Source organism: Schistocerca piceifrons, chromosome 5 (genome assembly GCF_021461385.2).
Source record: "Schistocerca piceifrons isolate TAMUIC-IGC-003096 chromosome 5, iqSchPice1.1, whole genome shotgun sequence".
Classification (NCBI taxonomy): Eukaryota; Metazoa; Arthropoda; class Insecta; order Orthoptera; family Acrididae; genus Schistocerca; species Schistocerca piceifrons.
Window position 1 is genome coordinate 579,915,244 of NC_060142.1, and position 15,110 is coordinate 579,930,353.

Consider the following 15,110-nt stretch of genomic DNA (forward strand, 5'->3'; position numbering starts at 1 on the left):
ACTATTGCCACAGTTTTAAACAGGAAATGTTATTATCTCATGAATAATTTTATCTGGTGTTTCGGAGTTTTCTCTTGTTCTTCTGATAATCCACTGTCTGTCAAAATTTTTATTTATTTTGTGATTTTGTGTTCCAGTTGCTTACTCCCCAATAATTCCCATCCAATATGTTCTTACACATCTCTCATTTGAGATTCTATCATTTAGAATTTTTGCTTATGTCCTGGTGGTCCACTAAGAACCAGTAATTCTGTAGCCTTTGTTTCTCATCCTTTCTTTATTGTTAGTGCAGTTCACTACAGAATTAATTTTCTATGTTAATTTTACATTTGTAACTTATTTCTTAACTATGTGTAAGTGCCTATATAGGAAGCTTCTCTTTATTTGTCCCAAGTTTTTGGTACTGGTCCATGGCTTATTCACCAGGTATATGGCTCTCAGTATCATCATATGTGCATTTGTTCTCTCATTACTTCTTTTATTATACTGCAAATGTTTAGTTCATTACACTGACAAATAATAACAGCATTGGTATTTCTTTACTCTGATTATTGTCCTATTCCAGTTTGAATATTTAAGTCTCCAACAACCCAATTGTTTCATAACTTTTTTTCTCTGTTACCTTCATCTTCGGTGTAATCTAATTCTTGCCACTGTGTGTCTCAGATAACCCAGACCTTTTCTGCATAGTCTTTCCACTGAAAAAATGTACTTAATTTTAAAACTTACTCTGTTGATGTTACAATGAGAGGTCACAATTATGATCCATGGAAAATGCAGATAAGTTAATGACAGTTTTTTATTTTTTTTATTTTTTAAGCAAATGTTGTGAGCAATCCTGTATTTAATAATGATAATAATACTCCTATATCTGTGTGGCCTGAGAAAAAAATAAAAAAGAAGAAGTATAAGAAGAATAAATTATCCTTTCTAAATGCTTGTCTATGGCACAGCATCTCTTCTGTTTAATGGTTGGTGACCTCATGTCATGTGCATATTATATTCTGCCCTGGGTTTCCCTTTGATACAGATCTTACAGTTTGAAAGTGCACAGTTCTTTGGTCAGTAATTCCTTTACTTGTGAAGTAATCTAAAGATATTTGTAGTTTTTTTGTGTTCAGCATTCTACTGAAAATCAGTACTGCTAATCTGGATTGAAAATACTCTCTCTGCTGAAAAAAAAAAAAAAAACATGGAGAAAATTTTTCTTCTCTGGTCATGACATTTATAACACTAAGTTTACTTCATCACAGCAGTCTCCCTAAGTGCATTAAGAACTGTCAACTAGAATCACTAGATATTCACAGTATCTACCATGCAGTTTCATCATTCCCAGATTTCATGAATCCACTTGTGCCTGCACCTTCTCAGCATTCATTTACATATACAGTAGTATGTACATGGAGAAAAATTTACAGTCATACTTGTGCTGCAGAAATAATAAAAAGATGTTACATTGAAAGTTGCAGTAATTATCCAGTGAGGAAGCTAGAAGTAGTGGTGTCTATGAGAGCAATGATAAATGAGAATAGTGAGATTGGTTACAGGAGACAGAACCCATGTGAGTTTGAAGATTTGTGTCACACAGAAGGGACTAGAGGCCAGCTCCTGTTATTGACAGATCCGAGCCCCAGAGCAAGCTTATGGGCTCCTCCCGCCATGCGCCTCTCCCGTGAACACTTGGAGTGACACAGCAACAAGGCTGGCAGCTGCATGGTTTACCTCTGCTGTCTCTTCGATATAGGTGATGTTTGTCTTGACTCCAAGTGGCCAGTCAATATGTAGCATGTCCTTATTCAGTTGCAGCAAGAAAACAATAAGCACAAACAAAGCATTGAACATGAAGAAGGCGAACACGGACTTATTCCGTAGCTCTATCAGATCAGCAGCAATTCTTGCCTGAAATAACATATTAAGAAACACATGCACCTTGATTTTTGTATCTTATACTAAGAACTTTCTGAAAAAGAAACAATCATCAAACCTGTGTAACTATTCTAAATTCATTAGAGTACTTTGATGTAAAGGTCAGTCCTGCTGGACTTCTTAGAGCTGCTGACAAAACAAGGAACAAATGATCTGTGCTAGCTGCTTTGCAGAAATCACTAAAAAAATATAGAAATAAGAGATCCTTCTTACCTCCTGACTTTCTTCATTAAACGTAATGTTTGTTTTGACTCCAAAAGGCCATTTAATATGTAGCTTATCCTTACTCAGTTGCAGCAAGAATACGATGAGAACGAACAGTGCATTCATCATAAAGAAAAAAAACACAGACGAATCTCGCAATTCTTTCAGGTCCTTTGCTATTCTTGCCTAAAAAATAATAATCTGGGTTCGAAGTTTGAAGAACAAGTCAAGACAGAAGAACCCAAGAGTAATTAGTTATTAGACATGTCTTCAATGTTGATATAAGAAATGATTAAGAGCTGCTTGTTTGTTGAGAAGTTGTTAACACTTTAGATCAGGTTTAGCCAACAAGAATCCTGTGAATGCCTCACAAGCAATGGCATAAAGACTTGGGTGAGCAGAGAGATAAAAGATTCATGGAGCTTGTTAGGAATTGCAGACAAGTGTCAGCAGTATGTATTAAAACTTCCAGGCTTGTGGTTCTCACCACACCATTCAGTATTATCAATATTGCACGGGAGCTTTCAGAAGCATTCATACCTCCAAACAGGTGTGTTGGCTCTTCCTGATTTAAAATAAAATTTAGAACATAAAGGACCCATAGGATTTGAGGAGGTTTTTATATAGCATAAGATGGAAAAAAATATTATTTACAGTTTGCAACTATCTGCAGAAGTTTTGAAAACAAAAATGTTAGTATTACATTGTCCAGTGTTAAACTGGTAGTTTCTTTTTTCTTATTGGTTTTCAGCATGGTATTGAGGCTGGAAATGAAAAGAACCACTATCAGACCTTTAGAATACTGTTAGATTTGTTAAGGAGTTTTTTTATATGTATGCATTTAACCAGAATAACAATGTTAGTCTTGTCATTAATGTCATTGTGTCTTGTCAGGGTCACTGAGATTAATGTTAGTAAAGGAAATATAGATTTATGAAGCCACACATTCACTTAAATCTGAAAATGTTAGCTGTTACTGGTAGGATATGTATTCTAAACATTAAGATATTCCCAAATATTCTGTCAGCAAAAATGTTAGAAAGGAATTGAAATAGTAATTTGTACAAAGAAGACATTATAAATATGGCTTCTGTCATAATAAAGGGTAAAAATTTTGCTATAATAGTACACAAGTACTCTTAACTATTAATTGTAGTGACTGATTTTATATAATAAAATGCTACTATTTACACTTTGCACCATGGGAAAACAGAGTTTCATTTTGACTTTTGCAGAATCTGTTTCTGAGTGTCAATAAGAACTTGAAGTTAAGTTGCTATCTTACACTGTTCATTCTGAAATGGACCACACAAGAAATAAGTACATTTGGAGGACACTGAAGAGAGAGTCTTGGATTTCTTAATATTAGTTTCTATTTGTAAAAACTATCGAGATGCAGCACTATAACTGAGGTAAACAACAGCTGAAAAAATGAATAGATATAGTGGACATTTCCAGTTTTCAAGTAGACCGTAATGGAAACCCCTTCAAAAGTAGAAATATAGTAGGAAAGTTCTGTAGAATGTAAATAATTTAGGAGTAAAGGAGACCACTCACCGAATAACGGAAGTGTTGAGCCGTTGACAGGCACATGCAAAGGAGAATGAAAGATAACAAGTTTTCACTCCCTTTTGAGAGTAGCTGCTGATGACGCAGCACTTCTGCTATTTTGTGATTGATCTCCTTTACTCTTAAATTATTTACCTTCAAAAATGTAGAATGATAGGTACATTGATGACTAGGTTTCAGGCTAACAATGGCTCATTCCTCCAGCTCAAAGAGCTAATGTGTATTTGTACATAAATTCCCTGATTTGTTATTCAAAGAATACCAAAGACAGGAAATTGGGAACATCTTAATGTTAGCAACTAAAGGTAGAACCACAGAAATGAAGGGACTGATCGAAATTTTGTAGCAGATTATCTTATAAAAATCACAGTAAGCATTCAGTAAAAGGCATAAGAGAGCAGCAGAAACTCCAGAAAAACCAGATAATTCTCTAAATAGCCCAATGTAGTAAACAGAAAAGCATAACTTCATAGCTTGATAGTGTCTAGAAATAATCTTATTGAGAGCAGACTAACAGGAAGGCAGTCATACAACCCCAAATTATTATTTTTTACTGAAATTGCTTATTTATGTCACTAACCAAACTGTGCTGTAAGTGAAATGGATTAAGCCTTGCTTGATAGATGAAGCAAGATAGCATAAAATAGTTTCACAAAACATCACAACAAGCTTGAGTTTCCATAACTGTCAGGCATTCTTCTCAGAGCAGAATTTCAAAGGAGATAGTTGAACCTGAACTAAATAAATTTAATATTTGTCAATATAAGTAACTGATGGGTCAAAGTTTAAAAAAAAGCACAAGTTATCAAATAAATTAATATTACTAGTTAATAGTTACTGTGATTAAAGTGCAGTAATTCACCTTTCCTCAGTTCCTCAGTAGTGGACAGTTTGCCGTGGAAGCAATAAGTGTACTAAAACAAAGAGCTAAATAGCAGTTTCGTTCACAGAGTTCGTGAGACTGGGGAAGTTATGCAAAAATTCCCATGTGTAAATTGAGGATATTCAAACATTTTATTTAAGGGGTCATTCACTTAAAATTTCATGGCTTATTATGATATGCAACATGTTTAATACACCACTCCAGATAAGTTTATGTCAGAATTCTTCTCCCATGTTTATCCTAAATTTATTCGTATACAATTCATACTAGGATTATTGTTTTCAATTTTTCTCTTCTTGCCGATCCTTCTATTATGCTGTCTGATTTATTCTCCTTTTTACCCCCATGACATCTCTTGTCAGTATTCCCCTTCATGCATTTCCTAAGGTTCTGTTGCTTTTAGACATAATACATATATCATTTTATATGTTTACAAATCTCATCATGTTCCACATGTGATGCTCTAAGAAGAAAGCTTGGCCAATTTAAGAACTTGGGCTTGCTCAGATGTCTATAAGAATTCTGGTGAAAAATTATGTCCATTTCTTCCACATTTCATTATAATATTTCATGTTTTTTTTCTAGTTAAGAATTGAGTATAAATTTGATTTGAGACAATAAATTACTAAGCATAGTTTCATTTGCTGGTGAAAAATTGCTTTACCAGGAAATGAGATAATAAGAAGAATAAAGTTTGTTTTCTGTGTGTACGGCAAGAGAAAGAAAGCATCAAACAGTGAGTGCTGATTATTTCAAATTGTTTCCCAGCTGCAACAAATCTAAGTAGGTATTATACTGATACTGTAAATTTCAGAAAGCTATTGTTTCTAATAGATTAAGCCATCATACTGTAAGGCATGAATGTTGCAATAAGCAGCAGCTCAATTATATTAAAGCAAAACTATGATACTTTTTCATATAAATGTTTCCCAGATAGATCTGACAAGTTAACAAGTAACAAAAGCTGCACAGATCTGCTATTAACCATTTAATTTTAAAGGAAAGGCTGTGTGACAACTATTGTGAGCCAATATCCAAACAAAGCAAATGTTTTTGCCTTTTGTTAATATGTCTTACCATTAAATCTGGAATGGCAGTGAAAAAGAAATAATTTTATACTGTTTTAAAGGAAAATAAGTTGTGGACACATATTTTTGCTGTGGATCATAGGAAGACAGCTAGCAAGGTACAATTTCTCGCTGAATGTTACATTTTCAGAGCCAAACATGGTGTTGTTTTTTTTTTTTTTTTTTTTTTTTTTCCTAAGTAGAATATATTGGAATACACCTGCCAACCACTTTTTATACATTGCCACGACTCTTACAGAATTCTTAGCAACAAGATTTATATTTGAAAGATAAAGTAGTCCCATTGTGTGCTTGTTTTCTAATCTGTCATGTGGATACGTGATCAACATAGAACCGTTTAAAAATATGTAGGTTGAATTTGATATTCATTAACTATTTGACTCCAGCAAGCCAGTTCACTTTACTGTATACTGGTTCTTCTTGAAACCTGTTATTTACATGCTTAGTAATCTGACAAATGGAATGAGCAGTAAATAAATATTACATCTGCATTTGAGTGAAACAAAAGCTGCAGAATGTCATCAAAAAACCAGCCTTGAAGCAGAATTCACAGCAATGTGGACCAAACAAACTACACAGAAGAAAGAAGGTATCATGATGTCAGTACTGCAACGGTAAACCTGTTTTATTGATCAGTAATGTTGTCTCAGTGACTGCAGATGTAACAGGGGAGCCAGACACATAAGGAACTTCAGCCACATCAGAAACTAAGCACGGTTCCACAGCAATGGCTAAACAAGTAGCAAGGGAACCAGACACAGAAAAAAATACAGCTGCAGATGAAAATCGGAGAATAAATGAAGTGGGGAAAAGGAAAACAGTGCTTCCCACACACCTGATTGATTCTTTATTGACCTGAGAGAAAATAAATCTACAGGGTAAGCAGTGATGAACAAACATTGTCTGTATCCCACGAAAATAAGTCTTCCTGCTTCAATAAACAGCAAAAAATGAACAAAATGGTCCAATTCTTCTCATGCATTTAAACATTCAGTACCTGGAAATAAACTGCACTTGCTGCAGGCTGTCATGGAGGAACATAATCTGTATGTTCTGACAATAGTAGAACGTGGCCTAAAACAGGATGAAATAACATACTTTAATTTGGATGCCTATTCCGTAGTATGTAATTACTGTAGGCAGTTTCAGAAATGTGGTGGGGTAACTCTTAAAGTTAATCAATATATTAAAGTAAAAGAACAGTTTTTTTAAATAGTACTGTAGAGAAGGGTCATTTGAATTAGTTGGCACTGTGATACATTATAAAGGGTTCATGAAAAGCACAATGAAACACTGAGTGTTGGGTGCTATTGCCCACCTAATGTAGGTTTGATCATTTCTTCAAAAGCCTCAGTAAGATAATTGGTCTAGTTGGACCCAATGACCTCACAATACTGGGTGATTTAAATATCAATGCAAAGTCTCATAATATTAGTAATTTAAAATGCTATGACAAATGGGAAGACTACAATGTAGTAGGAACTTAAGACAAATTTTATGCTCTCATGTTTGTCACACACTCTTTCCACTCATAGTTACAGTTAAAAGCACAGTACTGTGATGAATTAGGCAACTACCATCACATACACAGTCATACACTTTATGTCATGAAATCAAAGTGATAATACATGAAAATAAGAATTAAATGTAAGCAACAAAATATATGAATCCATAATTTGATAGTAGATGGATCATTCACTAAAGCAGTATTTACATTCTCATTTAATATGATCCAACAATAAAATTAAGTCTTGTGTCAGATACCAGTACAGGGTTCATCCATTAATACATAAAATTTTCATCCAAATAGTGAGAAAAACTATTAAGACCTGAAAGACTGCCTCAGGATATAATGAACGAAAAGGATGAGTAAAGTGAAGAAGAAGTGATGTAAACAGTACATTTTTCATATATGAAGTTAAGAAGAACAAATGGTGAATACTCATGTATTATTGTTCTTCATTCAATTTGGTCTCTATTGGATCATGTAAATTATTACTTCTGCTTTAACATATGGTTTTTCCAATAATTTTTCATTCAGTCAGAGTGCTGTTATTTCTGAACTTCTGACCTTTACACTACATTTTCCATTTTTGTTTTGCTCTGAAGATAGAAACCTAAAAGCTTCTATTTTAACATCTCCATTATGTTCTACAAACTTCATCTCTTTCAGACCACTTCTGATTTCTTGAGCCACTTGAACCAGGGAGATTTTTGGTGGTTGATGTGTTCAAAAATTCTCCTACATACCTTGTTCTTATTCATCCAAACTAGATGACTGCAAAACATTGTTCTATGTTTTCTCATTGTTACATTTAGTTGTTCAGTTTTCTTGTAAGATCTTCATTACTCCTGTTCCTGTATTGTCCATTATGTTTTATTGGCTCCAATATTTTTTCTTAGGATTTTCTCCAGTTTTTTTCCATGCTTTCTATTTCTCCTGTCTAAATGAATACAGTCTTTGGCTGTATAGAAGCATTCTCAGTTTTATTACTGTAACTTAGTGCTGTAAGTTTGCTTAAGAGGAGGTAGATTTCTTATTATATGCTTCTTTAGACAACTGAAAGGCTATTTCCATCTTCCTTGCTCTTCGTCTATTAGCCTCCCTGTCATGGCTATTCTTCTGTATTACCTCCCAAGATATATAAATTTACTGATTGTTTTAATTTTTTGTAATCTGTGGTCATGAAAATTGGTGCATCTTTTATGTTTGTTATATGTACTGTTTTTGGATAGTTTAAAGACCTTTTTTTTGTATGTGTTCATTTTTCCTCTTGTGATTGTTGTGTCACTAGGCAGCACTGCAAGATTGTTGGCAAAAGTACTGTACTCTAAGATTCTTGTTTCTATAGTCCAGTTGCAACTGGTCATTTATTCCATTCTCTCTGAGTTCTCTTTCTCATTCTTGGATCACCTTTCCAAGAAAGCAGTTGAACAAAATAAGGAATATACCCTCTTCTTGTCTAACTGCTGTTCATGCACTAGCTTCAGGTATCTCTCCTAAAAATGTAACTTTGGATTTTATGTTTATTAATGTTTCCAAGATAATGTTTCTTGTTTTTTCATCTACACCAAACTCCTTCAATATTTGAAACAGAGGTATTATGTCAACATAGTCATATGGTTTTTTGAAGTACACACAAACACACACACACAGTGAATAGGACATGCATATTGCCATTTTGTCTTGGATTATGAGCTTAAGACTCAGGATCTACTCCACACATGACCTACCCTTCCAAAATTCACCTTGATGCTCTCCTATCTTATCATCTACTTAATTCTCTAGTCTATTATGAAGTGCTTTAGAAAAGACCTTGCATGTAACTGGTAAATAAATGGAAATGTCGTGTGGCTAGGGCCTCCCGTCGGGTAGACCGTTCGCCTGGAGCAGGTCTTTCAATTTGACGCCACTTCGGCGACCTGCGCGTCGATGGGGATGAAATGATGATGATTAGGACAACACAACACCCAGTCCCTGATCGGAGAAAAATCTCCGACCCAGCCGAGAATCGAACCCGGGCCCTTAGGATTGACAGTCTGTCACACTGACCACTCAGCTACCGGGGCGGACATGTAACTGGTAACATTGATATTTGTCTATAGTTTGACACCAGTTTTTCCTCCTTTCTTATGAAAAGGACGAATTAATGCATACTTCCAATCCTTTGGAATTTCTTCTGTTCTACAGAACAGAACTAAACTTTCCAAGGCTCTTTTAACTTTTCAAAGCAGAAGTAATTACCTTCCTGGTGGCTTGCTAGAGACCTAAAACTGATAGAAAACTGAGTATTATTTAAGTCAAAGAAAAGCTGGGCTGAGTTTTGTGTGAAACTGGAAGAAGACTGTAAAAGCAACAAGAATCTGCTGTACAGAATCATGAAAAATAAAAGAATAAATTTGCTTCAATAAAAGCTCTGGAGAAGGAAGATGGAACCATCACCTGCAGGTATGAGTGTGTGTGAAAGAAGATGAAGAAGTATTTCGTACAGATGTATGTTGGAATGGATCTGACAAAGAAAGAATTGAGAAAGTCAGAAACTCTGAAGAAGAGAGAAGTAAATGATGTCACTGACTTGGGGTGAAGTTCAAAATGCCTTGAAGAGCATGAACAAAGGTAAATCTTCAGGTGTAAATTAAGCAAGGGCTGACATAATAAAATGTGCTGCAATTCAAGGTTTCCACTGATTGTAGAGGATAATAAACACTGTTTGGAAAGAAGCAAAAGTCCCTGAAGACTGAACTAAAGGCATAATTGTATCCATCTTCAAAAAAGGGTGCAGGCAGAAATGTGGAGACTGCAGGAGAGTCACACTCTCATCCTACAGTCTTAAGTTGACAGAGATAATAATTTAACCACTGCTTGGGGAAGGACAGTTTCAATTTAGAAGTAACAGAACAACAACAGATCTCACTTTTGCTGTTAGAATGATAATGGGAAAAAACATGGGAGAAAAGAAGAGAGATCATCTTTACTTTCCTAGATTTAGAAAAGAAAAATGGCAGCTTGCCAAGAGACAAATTAGGAAAATGTTTATTTAGGTGGAATGTACTAGTCACTTACCAGCAAAGTAAAAATGTTGTAAATCACTGCCAGAGTTGTATCCAGAGAGAAGACGGTTGTTTCTAACTGGTTTACCTCAAGCAAAATGCCAATGAACACTTTGTCAGGCATATTTTACCAATAATTACATACACTCTTGAAACCTGTAACATCAACTGCAGAGACAATAGTGGACTTCAGGCTGCAGAAGTGAATCCTGAGGTCAGTGCTCCAAGATACAAGGAAAGGTATGATCCAGAGTGAAAAGAGGTATCACAAAACACAAGCAAAACAACCACTTATTAAAAGCATAATAGCATCAGTTTTGTGGTCATGTAAAGAGAATGAATCAAACAAGAACAGCAAAAAACTAGCTCGGAAAGGAACTTGAAGGCAAGAGACATAATGGCCCACCAGGCAAACAACAGATCACTCATGTAAAATCAGATCTGGAAGAAAGTGGAAAGGAGTGTACCTGGACAATCAGGCAACTGGAAAAGGTTAATGAACATTATTATCATTATTAAGTTTCAGTTTTGCATTCATTGGAAATTGACATCATAATTGTGAAAGAAGAAATTAACTGATGAGGATCTTCCCAACATTTGTGTGCAGTGATGTGGAGGAAAGGATTACTGGATCAAAAGCTATAAGTGACACAAGTTGCATGCATCTGTAGGAGCATATGTGGGTTTCTTTGATTAGCTTCTTTCTAAAATAATGTTGAAATATCAGAAATGGCATGTTCTACCTGGACAGTTACAGTATTTATTTACCTCACAATCACAGTTTCACTGTATGTGCTACTTTCAAATTACCATTTCAAAATGGCACACAAGCCAAAGTTGCAATTTTGAGATAAATAAATTCAGTAACAATACAAATGGAAGATGTTTATGAAATACTGTAGAACCATGGACCCAAGTAAGTAGAAAATATCTGAAATTTCAGATTGACAATACACATACATTTCAAAGTCCACAGAGAGATGTTCTGTATATGATCTATTAAAAAATAACAAAGTAACATAACTAATATTATAAATATTTAGCAAATGGAGATAATTGTATACTTGTTGCTTATTTTCCAAGCCAGGTAATGATGTATGCTTACTTTAGTGAATGATCCCTACTTTCTTTATTTAACTGAAAGATAAAAGTAAATATTTCAGGCAGAAAATCAACTTGAAGTTTTGTATGTAATAAGTATTGAAAAGATTTCAACCTTCTCAGCCTTGTCCTCATCAATTGGATACAGATACTTTTCCAGAAGTTCTTCCCAGAACTGCCTTTCTGCCTGAGAGATATAATCCACCTCTCCTTTCTTCAACGCTTTGTCTTCTATCCATAGAGGATTCACATTATCATCACGTTCTTGTTTAGGTTCTGTGCAAGAAGGAAGGTACATCAACATAAAGCTCTGTTATAATATTGTTAGACTGTAATTTCGATTAAGATTCACAGTTAATTTATATTCCTCATGCATTAAGCATGTACAACAAATTCAGGCTAATATTAGTAAACAGATTTGAGTTCAGTATTTATTTTGATGTTTCATTTTGTTGTTAGCATGATTACATTAAGTAAATGATATATTTTGTGAATATCTTTGACCTCAATGCCAAAAATAACAATCTTATACTGTTAGGAATATTGTGATTAGGGCAATTCTGTTTCTTCTGAGTTTAAGGAAACAATTGTGTATCTGGAACTAATGTAAGCACAGATTTGTAGCATATTTATTGTGCATGATGCAGAAACCTAGATCTGTGTTTCCTGTTAAAAACACAACTGTATGAAAATGTTATCAGCTTATGGACGTATGTTTGCTACTTTTCTTTATTATGCAGTGGACAAAATCATAAATAAACAAAAAATTTAAAATGTTAACATTAACATAGCATTGGCATTACCATGTATTATGCCAGCAGTCAACCTACCAGAGGCTTCTGTCTCACTGTCTTCATCATGAATTTGATCCTCTTCAGCTGGATCTTCAGCCAGTGATCCTAAATGATGATCTTTACTGTTCACAGAAGTTGTTCTTCTGCGACCAGTGACATGACCGCTTGGATCCAGGACTCTGAAAGCAAGTATATAATGTTATGTTCACAAGTTTAGCACTGTGACTTGTCACTGATGAATGGTTAAGAAAATTAGCTTCTGTGAGGTTGTATTAATTTGACATGTTTAACATTTTTCTGAACACAGTGTGTCACCAGAGTGTTCAATCAATAAGGAACAAAGTGCAATAATTGGAAAATTATGCTACAAGCTATACATAGCTTGGTTGCCAACATAACTGAACACAGGTGGAAAGGAAGTGGAACTGAGTACATAGTTTTACATTCTTATGACTTAGCATGTTACTACAGCATATAATTAAAATGAGAGATGGAGACTTACTTCTTTACATTAAAAGAGACATAAATTCATAGATAGAAGTGATATGATTTCTTTGAGCAATGTAAAGCATTTTGAGCTATCAGTGGTAGAGTTAAAGGAACAAAATATACGTATACTGTGCTTATTAGGTCTTCTAATGGTGACGTTAATATCTTTTTCACTAAATGAATGCAAGTGCTTGACAAGATATGTACTCCTAAAGATCGTATTCTTATTTGTGGAGAGTTAAATGTCAATGTGATGAAAGTGGATGAAGTCAGCAACAGTTTCTTCAATAACTTGTATAGTTGTTGTTCTCACTATGCGTAATAAATGCAACAAGAATAATCAAACACTTATCTTCAATTATAGACCACTTTGTAACACATATCAATGAGAAATACTGTGAGGCAGCTGTTAAAAACCTAGGAGTACCAGTCCATTTTGGTCAAATAGCAAAATACAAAATATCTCCAAAGAAACAAACAAAAGTGCTTAGCTACAGAAGGGTATTTTCAAGAAGAGTGCTGATGACCAACCAGACAAGGTTGAAGTACATCCAGGAACACACAGTAATGAAAAATTTAACAAATTCATTACTATATTTTAACTAAAATTTGAGGAAACATTTCCTAAACTAATACATTCAACTGAAGAGTGTAGTAGAAAGAACTGTGCAACAAAAGGTATTGGAAAATCCTCCGAAGTTTTCAAACACCTCAGCTCTATCAAATATAATGAGAGTTACACAGCTATCATATAACTATTTCCTCAGGTAGAAAAGGGTGTCAGGAAACTGCTGCAGGAAGCTAACACCATACATAACTCAAACAATAAAGACAAAGCCATTTGCAATGTAGTTAAACAAGAGACTGATAGTACAGAGACAAAGCAGGTAAACATAAAAATCGGAATAACATATAAACCTAAAGATCTGGCCAAATTTGTAAACAACTGCTTTAGTACTGGATCAACTAAACTGCAAGAAAGTCTTCCAAAAACAATGTCCACAGGTTTAGACCAGGTTCCAATGTGTCGACTAAAAGACTACACAAGCAGCATAAAAGCACCTATAATAGACATTACAAATAATTCATTCTCATCTGGTTCCTTCCCAGATTATCTCAAGCATGCAGAAATTCTACCCATCCACAAAAGAGGTGAAAACATAGAGAATTACAGACCAGTTTCATTAATATCTTCTGTTTCAAAAATAATGAAAGATAAATAAAAAACTTAATGTGAAGCATGCAAAAGGTGTTTTTCTTTTGAACTGCTATAATTTAAATACCAACTTCATTGCAAAAAACAGTTTGGTTTCAGGTCTGGAGAGGGAACAGAAGCTGCTGTAGCAACATTTACAGAAGTAGTTTTAGAAGCCCTGGATAAAGGAGAACAAGTAAGGTATTTTCCTAGACCTTAGCAAAGCATTTGACACAGCTGCCCATGAAATACTTCTTGGTAAACTTGATGCACTAGATATAAGGGGTTTGTAAATAAATGATTTATGTCTTACCCAGCAGACAGAGAGCAGATAGTAGAGATAGCCCAACTTTCAAGATCTCTCAGATCCAGACTGTTTGAACACTGAAGCCCCCCAAGGGAATGTATTAGACCCATTACTCATTTCATTTACATTAATGACTTCCCACTGTGTGTCACACAAGGTGAAACTGTTATTTGCTGATGACAGCAGCATCATAATTACACATAGGACACCAAAAATGGTAGAAGAAAGATCTGACTAGGCACTTATGGTGGTCTGCAAGTGCTCAACAAACAGTAAAGTAACTCTTCATGAAAAGAAGACTAATAAGATGAACTTTTATGTAAGTGAGAAACCTAACACAGCAACACTTAAAGTACATAATGAGCTCATGGTGTGTGTGGCTAGCACAATTCTTTTACATATGTATGTTGATCACAATTCAAATGGGTGAACATGTCAAAGCAGTCAGAAAAAGAATTAGTACAGCATGCTACGCTGTATGGATACTAACCACAGTGTCCAATAGGTCATGCCTAAGGATAACATACTTTGCACATACACATTCTGTCATCAGTTATGGCATAATATTCTGGGTACAGATGCTCAGATATGGAAAATGTGGTCAAACATCAAAAATGAACTATCAGAATAATGAGCAAGAGACACAAAAGGACCCACTTCAGTGATCTATATAAAAAATGGGGTATTTTCACAGTTCCAAGTGAATACTTCTTTAAAATCATTGTTTTGACATAGAAACTGTTGGGCAGTATGCTGTAAACAGCTTTCTACATGATCGCCAAACAAGATGATTGCAAATGCGTCATGGGCAGGAGTCAAGTAACTTTTCTCAGTTGTATAGTCTCAGCCGATGGTATACAGCCATTACCAGAGAAGATTGACATGTTGTGCAACCTATCCAAACCTACAGACTACAAACAACTTCAGCATTACCTTGGTACGGTAAATTTTTACCGGCATCATGTACCAATTACCGCTGAAACACAGGCACCGCTTATGAATG

At 34.8% G+C, this 15,110-nt stretch overlaps 1 protein-coding gene across 2 annotated transcripts in view; it reads right to left on the minus strand.

Annotated features, from left to right (window-relative positions):
- Positions 1 to 15,110, minus strand: part of LOC124799250 (chitin synthase chs-2) — a 345,843-nt gene that overhangs the window by 17,754 nt on the left and 312,979 nt on the right. The window contains exons 18-20 of one of the 2 annotated variants that reach the window (XM_047262797.1): positions 12,153 to 12,295; positions 11,438 to 11,598; positions 1,723 to 1,899 (exon numbers count right to left, since the gene is read on the minus strand). In XM_047262797.1, the coding sequence (XP_047118753.1) occupies positions 1,723 to 1,899; positions 11,438 to 11,598; positions 12,153 to 12,295 (481 nt within the window). Of the gene's footprint in view, positions 1 to 1,722; positions 1,900 to 2,139; positions 2,317 to 11,437; positions 11,599 to 12,152; positions 12,296 to 15,110 lie in introns of both variants that reach the window. The other variant, XM_047262796.1, reaches the window with a different exon arrangement.